Source organism: Rhinolophus hipposideros, assembly GCF_964194185.1.
Source record: "Rhinolophus hipposideros genome assembly, chromosome: 11".
NCBI classification, from domain to species: domain Eukaryota; kingdom Metazoa; phylum Chordata; class Mammalia; order Chiroptera; family Rhinolophidae; genus Rhinolophus; species Rhinolophus hipposideros.
This window is the reverse complement of record NC_138057.1, coordinates 54030302-54045420: the sequence shown is the minus strand read 5'-3', so window position 1 is coordinate 54045420 and position 15119 is coordinate 54030302. Positions and strand designations below refer to the sequence as shown.

The 15119-nt window shown below is 41.8% G+C and overlaps 1 protein-coding gene across 1 annotated transcript in view; it reads right to left on the bottom strand.

Moving 5' to 3' along the window:
- Positions 1-14967, bottom strand: part of TDRD7 (tudor domain containing 7) — a 76327-nt gene extending 61360 nt beyond the window's left edge. The window contains exons 1-3 of the mRNA XM_081066474.1: positions 14797-14967; positions 3253-3465; positions 483-624 (exon numbers count right to left, since the gene is read on the bottom strand). Coding sequence (XP_080922600.1) covers positions 483-624; positions 3253-3459 — 349 coding nt within the window. The 5' untranslated portion in view covers positions 3460-3465; positions 14797-14967. The remainder of the gene's footprint in view (positions 1-482; positions 625-3252; positions 3466-14796) is intronic.
- Positions 14968-15119: the final 152 nt, after the last annotated feature.

Here is a 15119-nt window from a genome sequence, read left to right as displayed (position 1 = left end):
CTTGAGAATTTAGTTTTAGAGCTGATTGCAAGCTTCTTGAGATGAGTGTTCAGTAAACACAGGCTGGGTTGCCTATATAACACCTTTGTGTATTATATAATTCATGTTTTTCTGAAAATAGAGGATTTATACTAAAAGGCATGATTTGCAAAATGAGACATTAAATCATAGGTTCTTGGTTCAGCCAACATTCTAGATGAGGCTTTCCCTCAAATAACCTAAAAGAATAAAACTACATTTTGCCATAAGCTTAATTAAAATCTACTTTGAGTTATTTTACACAGAGAAGTCACTGCATTTAGTAAGTCATGCTCATCATGTTCACTTAATTTCAAATGGAAATAACAGCTTCAGGATTTCGTCCTTGACATGTGAATAGTAATACAAGTGTTTATCATGACCACAAGCAATATTTCCACAATTCCATATGTCAGTGTATTCACAGACAGGCTTACAATGTTTAGCATGTCAAAAATCTTTACCTTCTAGAAAAAATGGCATGGTTTTCTTCACTCTCATCTGACAATTAACTTGCCGCCCCGTTTTCCTTTTAGAACTCCTCTGACGAGCCACCAGCTGAGCAATTCTTGCAGTTTCTGTGCAGGCCACGGCATAGCAAGTCATCTACTCACGAGAGGCAAAGTGAGAGGAGAAACATTTCTCAGATTCACTGGTGCCAAGAGGCCATTTTTTAAAAGTGGATCTTAGTGAGTTTCCATGTCCCAAATAGAGCTGTACGCAAATACCGTGTTTCCCCGAAAATAAGCCTGGCCGGACAATCAGCTCTACTGCGTCTTTTGGAGTAAAAATTAATATAAGACCCGATCTTATTTTACTATAAGACCGGATATAATGTAATGTAATGTAATATAATATAACATAGTATAGTATAGTATAGTACAGTACAGTACAGTACAATACAATACAATACAATACAAATGTAATGTAATGTAATATAATATAATATAATACTGGTTCTTATATTAATTTTTGCTCCAAAAGACGCATTAGAGCTGATTGTCCGGCTAGGTCTTATTTTCGGGGAAACACAGTATTCATGTCTCTCTCTCCTTAATAAGGTTAGAATAAAATTATGTTCTCTACAAGATAAATCAAATACAGTCTAGCACACTGAATAATCTTCTTTCCTCAAATTGAAAATTTCATTTATTGCTTAAACAGGTATTTATTGAGCATCTACAATGTGCCAGATACTATGGGATCAACAAATGAACCAAAGAAACCATGATCTGCAGGTATTATCTCATATAATCTGTGGGGTATATTTTATTCCATTTTATACAATGGGAAAACAGAGGCTCAAAAAGTTAAGCAACCTTCCCAAGTCACACAGTTTGGCTATTTCTCTGAATCCAAAGTATGTACATGTAACTGCTATGTTGTGTTACCTTTCAAGACCACTAAATTATAGTCTTGCCACCGCACAGATTGGCCGGGTGACTTAGGGCAAATCAATATACCTCCCTAATCTCAGTATTCGCAGCTGTAAATGAGGGCTTAGATCTGGAGTTTTCCAACTGGCCAATGGAGCCATAGGATTCCATGGAGGGGCGTCACTTTGACAAGTATGTGTAAGCGTCCAGGGCAAGCAGAGACCCCGGACCCTTTGCACGTGCTTAAAACGCAGCAGCTCAGCTTTTTATCTTTTAAAAAAGTTGGTGCAAGATCTAGGATATTTGAAAAAAGTATGCAGACTATTGGGACTAGAAGACCTTGAAAGCCCATGTAGTGCGTAAGTCTTCATAAAGCAATGAAGCTTCACACCACAAGCCAAAACACATGCCTACTCTTTGGCCCAGTATTTTTATTCCTGAAAATGTTACACAAATATAATTCAAAACAAGAAAAAGTTACATACCCAAATATGTACAGTAGGGGCTATTCTAATAGTCAAAACTTGGAAACATTAAAAATGTCCAAAATACAGAAATAAAGAGTAAATTATAGCTTAGTAACCATATGAAACATTATTAATTTATTAATTCATTCAGACATTTGATCATTCATGCATTCAACACATATTTATCAAGCACCAACTATTAGGGATGAAAAACAATCTCTCAGCCTCAGTAAACTTATGAAGGAAAAAAGAGAGAGACAAAGAGAGCAAATAGAAAGCACTGTGTCAAGTAGTATAGTGGATGTATTACAAGGTGTCAAGTAGACAGAAAGGACGACTTAAATCTGTCTGGGAGAATCAGGGATGCTGAAGAAAGTATTATTAATGTAATATTTAATTAACTTATTCCTTCTCCTTATAAAAATTATTATAGGTTAGGTGAACCTTCCCTTTGACCACTCTCCTCATCCTGGGCCCTTTTCCTCCTCCACCCACTGCCTCCCCTTACCCACTGCAAACAGGGGAACAACTATTATAAGTGTTGTTGGTGAGAAACTCCATACCTGTTCTGTCTTTACATATATATGGAAATGTACCCAGAAAAACGTACTGTTTTTTGGGGGTGGGTGTTTTGGTTTGTCTTTTAGGTGGTAGTTTGTTCATATCTTTTACACTGTATGTACTGGGCAGATACCAAGAAGTGAAACTGCTGGGTCACGGAATGTACGATAAAAAACGTAATTACTATCACCAAATAGCCTGTTATACATAAAATATTCTTCCAGAGAATATGAATATGTAATATTACTCCAGAGAAACGAAAGGATTTAAAATTGTAGAATAATATGATTACACTGGTGTGAAGGCAAGAACACGCCAGAGAGAGAAGGGACTAAAGACAGGTGGACAGGAGGGCGGGCCCTGTAATACAGTGCTGAATGACCAATTAGGACCCACGTAGCAGAACAGATATGAGTGACGTCAAACGATGAGGATTTCAAAGTGTCTGCTATACTTGGTAATCAGGAGGTCATTAGTGACCTAGGCAAAAACAGGTATAGCAGGTTTATAAGGGGTGGGTGTGACATTTAGGCAGGTAAGGGCTCTGGTTCGGTTATTTTGTATGGATGTTGAGACTAGGTAAACTTTCATTTTGAAATTTCTTATTTAATGTGGTTAACATCTTATTTTTACAATGGAAGGAATTTGAGGGGTTAACCGAAGTAATTGCCATCTAGGCTGTGTTTGGATGCTGTTCCATCACTACCAATCTCAAACCACTTAACCAGGACTTTTCACTTTGACTTCCCTCACCGTTAGGAGATTGGAAGTGCCAGACAGGCAGGTAAGAATTGGTTTGACTCTTCTGACATAAATAGTTACCTCCTTACCTCTCCAGATCTACTGGTCTCTAGCCTGACAACTGCAGGCACACTTCTCAGATAGGCTTCTAGTGTAGGATAACCTAACTGCTTGAAGGGGATCCAGTCTCCAGTCAGGGATTTGTACTCTCCTTGGAGCCGGGGCAATGCTATTCCATTCTTATGAGACTGTAGAACAGCTCGTAGCATTTTTGAAACTAAATCTGCTTCCAGCATCTTCACCTATAAGAGAACAGTAGAAGGTTACACGATATGATTCATTAGTCTGTGAATTCAAATAGATTTTCAGAGATTACATTTGCTAGATCATTCCATAAATTGTTACTGAATACTTTCTGTGCTGTAACAATACAGGGAAATAACTGCTAGGGCAGAGAAAAGCATAGAATACAATGAGAATACAGAGGAGGTCAGAAAGGCACAAAGCCTGGAGAGGGAAGGTATCAGGGAATGTCTCCCAGAAGAGGGGAGGCCTGAATGGAGTCCTGAAGGACAAGAAGGAGTCAGTCAGGCAAGGAGGAAGAGGGTGTACGTTAGGGTGGGGTGGGGAGAGGTATCAGCCCCAAGTAAAGGGAACAGAAGGTGCAAAAGGCACAGAGGTGACAGAGAAGTACATGGCTGGTTCTGAGAATCACTAGTGGTTAAGTGGCTTGACATGATTGAGCAAAGACTCCAAGCTGAGGACTAAAAGAGGGGGGTAGGAGAGGTGGGAAGAGGCAGACCCAGAAAAGACTACTATATTATGCTAATATGTTTGCATTTTTCTCCAGAAGTAATGTGGGGCCTTAGAGGGATTTTGAATAGGGAAATAAAATGATCAGCTCTGCATTTTAGGAAAATCACTATTCAGTAGTGGGGAAGATAAGTTAGAAGGAGAAAGACTGACTTTAAGAATACTTGGAAATGTGGAGGACCTGAAAACAGGGCCTTGGGAATAAACAAATGATCAATCTGAGAGGTAATTAGGAGGTGGAATCAACAGGAATTTATTAACTTTGGATGATGAGGGAAGTTCCAAGTTTCTAGCTTAGAAGTATGGTGGATAGTAATGACCCACACTGAGGTCGGGGTAGAGGCAGATTTGCAGGAGAGGAAGAGAGTGAATTCATTTTGGACATATGGAGGCTGGGATGTTCGCAGGGCATTACATAGATATGCTCACCAGGAACGTAGGTTAGAGGTCTGAGCTGGTTATAGATTTGTTGGTCTTCAGCATATACATGGCATTTGGTGTCCAGGGAGTCAAAAACAAAGTTAAGGGTGGACCTTTGTAGAAGGCTGTCATTTAAGGAATGGGCAAAGGAAGAAGAATCTATAAAAGGCTAAGAAAAAGGGACCAGATAAATATGAGGCATGATCAAAAACTACGGTGAATGTTTAAGTTAAAAAAGTTTATTACAGTAAAAGACACGTTGCCATTAACCCCCCTCCAAATACTCCCCCTCAATTCGAACACACTTACCCATCATTCTTGCCACTTGCTGAAGCAGTCCTGGAAGTACTCTTTCGTGAGTGTCTTTAGTTGCACTGTCATGGCTGCTTCGATGTCCTGAATCGATTCAAAACATTTTCCTTTCGTGATCATTTTGACTTTGGGGAAGAGCCAGAAGTTGCACAGTGCCAGATCCGGTGAATAAGGTGGATGAGGAGACACCATAATGTTTTTATGGGACAGAAATTGCCATGTACCAGAAGCGATGTATGACACGGAGCGTTGTCATGATGGAGGAGGAAGTATAGACACTCATGAAAGAGGACGTCCTGAACTGCTTCAGAAAGTGGCAAGAATGAGGGGATAAGTGTGTTCAAAGTGAGGGGGAGTATTTTGAGGGGGATTAATGGCAATGTGTCTTTTACTATAATAAATTTTTTAAATGTAAACATTCACTGCATTTTTTGATCACACCTCATACATTCTTTTCAAGAGCACATGAGGCATTTAGCAAGATAGAACATATGCTGGGACCTAAAACAATCCCTGACCAATTTAGAATAATTGTAACTGTACAAAGAATATACTATGACTAGAAAACAAAATTAAATTATGTATCAATAAGAGAAAGATATGTGGACAACTCCCATGTATTTGCAAATTTAATGACATACTCCTAAATAGCCAAGAGTCAAAGAGGAAGGCTCCAAAAACTATCAGAAAATATTTTTTAAAAAATGAAAACAATATGTAAAAATTTGCTAGATGCAGTTAAAGCAGTATTAAAAGGGAAATTTACAACATTATATGGTTATGTAATCAAAGAAGTAAGGTCTCAAATCAGTGATAAATCTACTAACTTGAGGGAAGAAAGAGTGAAAATTACACCAAAAGTAAGTAGAAGGAAGGAAATAATAAAGATGAGAGCAAAATAAATATTGAAATTATGAAACAGATCAGTAATAAAATAGAAAAAAGTAAAGGAAAAATAATGAAAACAAAACTAGGTTTTTGAAAACATCAATAAAATTGATAAACTTCCAGGTAAATAAATCAAGGGAAAAAAAGACAGAAACTACCAATAACAGGAGTTCTTAAAACGTCATCAATACAGATCCTACAGACATTTAAAAGAGAATATTATGAACAACTTATGCCAATAAATTTGGTAACTTAGATGAAATGGACACATTCATTGAGAGACACAAATTCTAAAGCTTACTCAAAAGAAAAGAAAAGATAACCTTAGTATCCCTATACCTATTAGAGAAACTGAATTTGTAGTTAAAAACCTTCACACAAGGAAAACTCAAAGCCCAGATGGCTTTATTGGCATATTATTCCTAACACTTAAGGAAGAATTAATACCACTTCTACACAAAATTTTACAGGAAACAGAAGGGAAGGGAACACTTCTGAACTCATTTTATGAGGCCAACATTATGCTGATATCTAAACCAGACAAAGACATTACAAGAAAAGACCAATATCCCTCATGAACATAAACGCAGAAGTTCCTAACAAATAAAATCCAACAATATGTCAGAAGGATAACACATCATGATCAACTATGATTTACTCCGGGAATGCAAGGTTGGTTTAACATCCATAATCAATGTAATTCACTATATCAGCAAACTAAAGGAGAAAACCTACTTAATCATATCAATAGATGAAAAAACACATCGGACAAAAGTTTGTGATCATTCTAAGAAAATAAGAATAGAAGGGAAACCTCCTTAGCCTGATGCAGAGTATCTAGTCAAAACCCAAGGCTAACATGATATGCAATGGTGAAAGAGTGAATGACTTCTCCCTAAGACTCGGAAGAAGGCAAGAATACCCACTCTCTTCCATCCTCCTACTCATTATTATATGCTATATGATCTATTTATGTAACATTCAAAAAGACAAAACTACAGGCACAGAAATTTTATCAGGAGTTGCCTTGCCCTGGGGATGTAGGGAGAGGACTGCCTGCAAAGAGCACAAAGCAATTTTGAGGGTGATGGAAATATTCTCTATCTTGACTGTGGTAATGGTTACACGCTATATAACTTTGTCAAAATTCATAGAACTGTAAATCAAAAAAAGGGTGACTTTTGCTATGTGTAAGTATATCTCCATAAACCTGAAAACAAAGTTCCTTCAAGTTGGACCCATTTTCAGTCAACTCTCCCCCATGCACACATTGTCTGCCCACCGATCTGCTTTCTGGCACTACAGATTATCGTCACTGAGTGTTCTTGGCATTTCATACATGCTATTGCTCCTACCAGCAGTTCATTCCTTTTTAACGGCGAGTGGTATTCCACTGTGTAGATACACCACTATTATCCATTCAAATGGTGATACACATTCGGGTTGCTTCCAACTTGGGGGTATTATACCTAAAGTTACTTTGAACAGTACAAGTCTTTGAGTAGACATGTTTTTATTTCTCTGGGTAAATCCTGAGAATTTTATTTTCAAAAAATGTAATATCCATAATAATCCTGGGAGGAAAGTATTATTCTCACTCTATAGATGACAAAACCAAGTCTCGGAGAAGTTAAATAACCAAGATATCACAGGATGTATGCAGGCCAGGATTTTAGTCCAGGTCTGTCTGGTGCCAAAGCCCGCATTCTCTCTATTATATCACCCTGCCTACAGGTGCGGAAGACAACAAAAATGAAAACAAAAAACAAAACGCTGAAGAAATAACAACAATAGACAAGACAGTCAAGAAAGACAGTAAGCAGAGTGAAGAGAACAAAACAGTGTGAAATCAACAGTAGACTCGGCCTACTCATAGGGATGGTATGGATTCCAAGTCAAAGGGACAGCTGGAGACAGGCACTTTCTCTGAAATGTCCCCGTCTTCCTTATTTTGCCTCTGAAACAGCTGCCAGCAGGGATCTCCCAAAGAGAACACTTAATTGGGGGCAAGGGGGCAAAACAGGGCAAAGGGGAGGCCCTAACACCCATCCAAACAACCTAATTGCCACACAGTATAGTGAAAGATGGAAAGCCGATGCTTACTTCCTTAATCTCACCTTATTTATTTATTTATTTAGTATAGTATTTAATGTATTTTATTATTATTGCACATAACTCAAACTCTGACTTTTTATAAGAACAATACAGTTATGAAATGAGGTTACTGATACTGCTTGGTATCCCATTGTAATGCTTGTATTTTCATTGAACTTTTATTAGGTAGGAGGCATGGGGGACTGAGATATAAATACAATTAACTGACATGGGGTAGAAAGTGACAAGCATTTTAAAAGACAAGTCATTCTCCATGAGAGTATAGGTGAGAGCCTGGGTTTCCAAGTAGGAGAAACATAGGAGACAAAACAGCAGGGAGAAAAAGACTTGGAGGCAGGAACCCAGAGGGAACCCAGCGAGAGCAGATTTTATCAGAACCCAGAACACACCAGAGACAGGAGCGCAAATCAGACTATGAATAAGGACTGGGGTCTGATTATGGAAGGTCTTACATGTCAAAATGAGGAGTGAATTCCCACCCTCTTTAAATGTGTCTTCTTCTTTTGGAAACTTCTTCCCTTTTTTTCACTCCCTCCACTCCCTCCAGGCTGGCCTCCCTGCTTTCCCTGGAACATGCCTGGGACATCCTCACACGAGGGCTTTTGCACTTGCCATTCCCTCTGTGTGGGAAGTCCTTGCTCATTGCCTTACCTTCTTCAGGTATTTGCTCAAATGTCACCTTCTCAGTAAGGCCTTCCTTGGCTACCCTATTCAAAATCAGAACTGTTATGCTAGCTGCCCAGTTCTCCCTACACCCCTTCCCTGCCTTGGTTTACTCCGTAACACTTAACACCATCACCAAATACTCTTCTTTATTTAATTTTACCATCTGTCTCCCCGACTTGAATGTAAACTCTGTGAAAGCAGGGATTTGTAAGGTTTTGTTCACTGCCGAATCCCTACTGCCTAAGCCACAACGAGAGCTCAATAAACACTGAATGAATGAATGAATAATTCTCCATCTACCTAACACTACTCCTTTTCTCTCCTCACTAAAATATGTGCATGTGAGCTATTAAAGGAATAATCTTTATTTAAAAAATTTACAAAGTTTAATGATTGTTATAAACTGATTGAGACAGCCAATTGTGTTACCAGGCTGTGGTTGAGAACCACCAGGTACATTATACCTGGGCCATTCCACTCTGAGCCAGCGTTCTCATGAGCGGGCCCAAGTTAGGACCACTGCATTACTGTAAGGAATCCATACTTCCTATGAGCAGTAAGCACTGCTTAAATCCTGGTAAGTTCTCACACTTACACGTCTTCCTGTTTTTCAAACAGTGTACAGAAACTGTTGGGACTCACAAACCCATACTGATATTGAATTCACAACAATTTTTGGTAGTTACAAATTTTATCAACCATTGGACAGACACTAGAAGTAAAACTACTAGTACGTGAGGCATCACAAAGTTTTTAAAAAACTAATAACAAAATGAACCTTATACTTGAGAAGACTGGGAAGTAGTGTTTGACCATATGGTTGCAATCTGAATTAAGTATCCCTCTATTTCCCCTACCCACTGCCTTTTTAAAAATATGCTACTTTCATGGAATACTATAATTCTCTATTTGCAAACAATTTTTTGGAGGGAAGGGCAGTCTCTTAGATTATAATACTGAGGATCTCAAAGCTGGAGAGCAGTTGAGCACAGTAAAACCTGGAAGGGTAAATGTGGTTTTTTGTCTTGTTCAGATATAGTTCTTGTTCTCAGGCTTGTCAATTTCTTCCAGTCTGGTTTGCAATTCCTGTATTAGCAATACCACTTTAGGCTTCGAACAAAAAGAAAGATACAGCTAAAGCTTTAAAAAATCATTATCATTTTCTAATCTACTATATTGCTTCAAAATGCTCTAAGTTTTGTTAATTCCTTGGTGATCATAGCATATTTTGAGATTTCCTGAAGATGGCAATCATACTCAAAAAACTTTTATAAAAAATACAGTATGAAAGAATACTTTCCTCTAACTATAAAAATCAAGTTTACCATCTTGGATGTCATCCATAAGAAACAAAAGGAAACCTGTTATGGGAATTTCAACACTTAGTGTCTCAATGGCCTCTCCCCAAAATAATTGAATTTGGAAGTTTATAATAGCTCCCTAAATTTTTAAAGTTGCCATTTTGATCTTCCAAATCTCTTCCCCTCTTACATCTATTCTCTAAAAATGTTGTGACAAATATAATTTAGAGTTTAAGAGAATTCAAATTATTTTTATTCTGCGAATGTTCTGCCAGCTCTGGTGGGCTGTAAGTTAGGCTAGGTGGGGAGAAATAAGGTTGCCATCTCTGTTTTAGACCACAAGTTCTCGGGTTAAAATTCTTAAAGGTTTCACTAGACAAGGAAGGGGCTTAAGGATGCTGCTGGAGCTGAATAAGAATCCTAAACATCAGAGTAAAGCAGAGGTGGGTCTGGAGAATTATTTAATCCGAGTATTTTTTATTTCAAAACCTGACCAAGGTCAGCTAGCAAAAACTGTAGTCAAGAAGGAAGAAACAGGCCACAATAGATCACAACATATTGCTCTTGGCTTTCACTTGCTTCCTCTCACTCGTTTTCCTTCTCCTGTCCTTGCCTCTATTTCTGAATGACAAGCGTCCGAAGTAGAGTTATATGTGTGCTAATCACAATACCTGGCATTCAGTAGTTTCTTAATAAAAAACATTTTCCTAGAAGCACTGTGTGGATAGGAAACTACCTATGAATATATGCATTAAATGGCTAAGATGGCAATGACATCAGCAGTGGTGTACTGGCAAAATTTTTAGGACAGCATTAAATTTGAAATAGTAGAATTTTCCCAGATTTTCTTACTTGCCTCATTAACATACTTACGAACTGGCAAGCTTGCTAAGAATGCCACTGGATCTTCTCTAAGATCTCTCGCCTAAACAGTCGGCAAAAAGTCACTTACTGCTTTGGCAGCAGTAAGAGCCTGGCAGCAGAGATTCCCTGCCAGACTGTAATCCCACAATGTCCCGGGACACTGCCTGGCCTAGGAAGGCAGCAGAGGGCAGTGGGCCCGACCTCAGCACGGCGAGCTGAGAGACGCATGGAACGCCAGTGGGCACTTTCACACCATCTCCAAACTTTTCAGTTTCAAACTGAGGCCCAGGGTGAAATATTCCAGGTCTCACATATTTTTACGGCCAGAACCACCACCAGAATCCAGGTCTTCTGGCTCCCAAACTTAGGGCTTCCTTTCAGACAGCTGCTCCAAATGTAGGCTTCAGAAGTAAATTTGGCACATTGACAGCAACCCTCAGGTATGCTTAGCGACTAGCGGTAAAGTGGCAAGAAACAGGGATCTGCCACATTCTGATTGAAGGGTGTGGCATCCAACTCCAAAAGAATTGCCAACTGTTGCAAAAATACAATGGTGGCAATTGACACCTTTCACCCTTTTATTCTGTCCCTTTTCTCTTTGCTACATAATTAATCGTGTACAAGAAGTACTTCTTGTACTTCTTGAAGTACTTCTTGTACACGATTAATAACATACAAGAAGTGGGGCAAGGAGCAGGGAAAGGTAATGACAACCTTTAGGAAAGCAAGATTTGAACAATTTCAATAGCCTAAAATAATTCTCAAAACCATATCTTGGAAATTCACAGCTGGCCTCTTTAATACACCTGAAAATGGTCCTGAGAAAGTCTTATTCCGAAGAACCTGGTTTTGGTGTCTTTGGGATACATGCCTTTACCATTGACTGATAGTCCCTTGCTCAGTTATTTGCATTTTATCTGCTTCCTGTTGCTTGAGTTTCCTCACTACTGGTGACCAAAGACCTGTAGCCAAGCGCATTTGGCTCACACCTATGCTTTCTCTTCTCCAAGTTTCTCTTTTCTTTTTTTTCCCCTCAACTATTTCCAACTGTACTGTTTGGTTCATCTTCCTCAATGCATTTTTCGTGTCATAAATTTGAGTTGTAGCGTGGCACTAAACCCCTAAAATAAATCTGAAGAATTACTAGGGTAAATTGAAATCACCAAGTAATCTGTCTTACCTTCTTCAGTCAGCTACTCAATTTTCAGTATCTCCACGGGGCATATACTTGTGGTCACTGGCTGCCCTTGTCCCTGAAGACACTATTTTTTAGCAATAAGCCGAGAGGCCCCTACAGTCAGAATGTATATGCTGAAAAGATTTTAGACATCACCTAGTTTATCCCAGAGCCCTCATCCTAGGAATCAACACACTGAGCTTCAGAGAGGGAAGGCTTTTTAAAGGTCCTTTCAAAGGGCCTTGCAACAATTTAACAAGTTATCTTTTCTCTCCAATTGTCTACTGTTACCACTTGAATTACTTCTTTACTCACTCTTTTTAAAAGGAAAGATAGTAATTAATGCCCTCAGATGGTGATATACTTCCTTAGGGTATCTTTAGGAAGCAGTTTTCTATATTATAATAATTTCAAACTCCAAATTATGCACACATTAACGACATTCTATGAACATATAAGCAGGGCTTTCTATAAATCTATATACTAGAGATGGCAAAGCAGCTTAGTTAGGAGTGTGGGTCTCAGTAATCCTAGTTTTGCAAGTAATTAGCTGCAACCCTGTGAGCAAGTCACACCAGATTTCTTTCTTCATATGGAAGATCACGAAGGTGGACAAGATCCACGATTCTCAACTTGTAATCCTTCAAGTTTTGAAATAGGGTCCAAAGGTCTAATGGGAACCATAGGTTTGCTACCTCCTGACAAAGCTGCATGGCTAAAATATTGAGTTCACTTTGGGGTCACACTGAGTATCTTGTGCTGATCAGAAGTGCTAATTGGCAAATATACACATCTTCAGCTAAAAAAAAAATGACAAAATAAATTACGTTTAAATAGTTTGTTTGAAAAACAAAAATTTTTTAAATTGGCCCAGTGGGGAAATAATGAAAAGAATGAAGCTTTTAAAAGCACAATGGTGGGAGTCCAGCGCAGAGAAAGTAGGTTTTGCATAAAAAAAGAAAAACCAATTCACACAAATTAGATTTCACTCCAAGCGCCAAGGCAAGGCTGTCCTTCCTGGATTTACCTGCTGACTCTCAAAGTGCTCAGAGGCAAAGCGCTCACTCTAGGTCAAATCTCAGTTCTTGAAAAGAGCACTCGATCAAACACAGAGTGGGCACTCTGAGTTGGATTATAAAGCATTTCTCCTTTACATTCATATTAAGTCTCCAACTGGATTACATTGCACAGAAAATTTAGAGAGAGGTCCTTCAAGGAGTTTAAATCTCTTGGTACAAAATACAATAGTTCATTCAGCCATGTTCAACTAGTACACTTAAAAGGGCATTAGCAGGGATTACGTTTCATTTCCAATCTGGAGACTGAAATCTGAAGGCACCACCAACCACTGCCTCAGTCTCACTGTATTTAACTAGCAAAGAAAGAGGAGGCTGTGTGCCAGGGAAGGGCCCTGGACGGGGCACAGGAGACGTGGGTTCTAATCCAGTAGGTCCCAGAAGCAATTCCCTGTACCCAGCACAGTACTTTGCATGTAACTGATGCTCAATGAATGTCAGTTGAGTGGAACTACAAAAATCTGCACCGTGCACCACTGTATACTATATAGAGAATTTAAGGCAGGGGCCTCCAAGAAACTGAAATTCCATTATGTAAATTATGGGAAGTTTGGCGGAAGGAAGAGCTAACATTTCCTGACGAGTATAAGAACCAAAGGATTTACCGTGGTTATATCACAAAAGCTTTGCAAAGTAAGTTAAATGTTTCCATTTGATACATAGAAAACCAGGCTCAACGAAAGTATATAATCTGTTGAAGCTCACAGTTAGTAAAACGGCAAGCCGAGACTCCAACCCAGGTCTGCAAAATCCACACTATTTGCAGTAGGTCACACTTACACATCAAGGCAGCCCACCATCAGTGGGGGACTTGGGTCTCCAAGTTTCACTTTCTGTCACTAAGTTGTTGCATATCACTAGGCAGAACACTCCTCTGCAATTTTTCCATCTGCACGATGGTGGGGTAGGAGAGGGGGATGGAAGGGGAGGGGATGGGGAGGGGATGGGGGAGGGGATGGGGAGGGGATGGGGGAGGGGATGGGGAGGGGATGGGGGAGGGGATGGGGAGGGGATGGGGGAGGGGATGGGGAGGAGATGGGGGAGGGGATGGGGAGGGGATGGGGAGGGGATGGGGAGGGGATGGGGAGGGGATGGGGGAGGGGATGGGGGGTGGGGTATGTGACCCCGATCAGTGGTTTGTTTTATTTTGCAGGGCAGTTATCAGAATCCTTTTGGGTCAGGATTTTGTTCTAAAATAGGTATTTCCTCTTCCTGCTCTTTGAAATTATTTGGGAGCGATACCCTTGGCTATGAGTGGAAATACATTAACTGGTACCCCCCTCCAGGAGAGGGGGCAGAAAAGTGGTGCGGGCTCCAGGCCTCCTCCCACGGAGCTGAGGCTGAGAACCCGACCCCGCTGGATCCTGGCGAGAGGTAAGGCACAACTCACTCCTGGACCCGGGTTTCCTGCAGAGCTTGGGGCTCTGTCCCCACCCGCTGCTCGCGCTTGGAGAGGAATGGCTGGTCCTGTGTCCTGCGTTACTGAGCGGCCTGCAGGGGCAGGTCTGTGACGAGAAGCCCGCGCCTTTAGCTCCCGGTGCACAACAGCGGGGTTCCAACAGCCCGGGACGCGGACACCTCTGGCTCCGGGCGGCGGCCGTGCCGGGCGCGCCGGTCCCGGGAACCACGTCCTGGTCGGCGTCTCGCGCCCCCGTCCACACCCCCACGGCTGTATTTGGCCCCACTGCACCGAGTTTCCCGGCGCCGGCCGGTCCGGCTGAGTCCCGGTGGACGTCCTTCCCGGCCCCGACGGGACGGAGGAGCGGTCCCAGCAGAGATTTAAAACGCAACGCTCTGGAACTCCAACCTCCCCGGCGCCCTGCCCGGTTTCCGGCGTCGGGACCGCGGCGTCGCCCCGGGGCTGCAGCAAGAGGCCCCGGGCCCGTTCGAGTCCCGCCCGAGCCCGTCCCGCCAGAGACACAGGTGCGCCGCGCCCGCCCGCACGCCCGGCGGACTTCGCCCGGCACCTGTCGCGCCCGCAGCGACAGGACCTGCGCTCACCTCGTCCCGGCGGCCCACGGCCCGTGCCCGCGCCTCTGGGCCCAGCTCCCGCCGCCGTCTCCGCCAGCGCCACAGCCGCGGCCGCCGCCCACTTTCGGTTTCCCCGCACAGCCGGAGCCGCCACCGCGGCCGGGGAATCACCTCAAGCCTCCGCCCCGCCCCGCTCCGCCCCGCCCCGAGGGCAGCCCGGCCTCGACTCTGCGCACGCGCGGGCACCCCGGCCTCGCCGGACCACGCCGGCGTCCGCGCGTGGGAAAGGAAACCGACGCCGCCTAGCGGTTTCTGCGCGTGCCCACGCACGGGCCGACGGCGAAGCCGGCTGC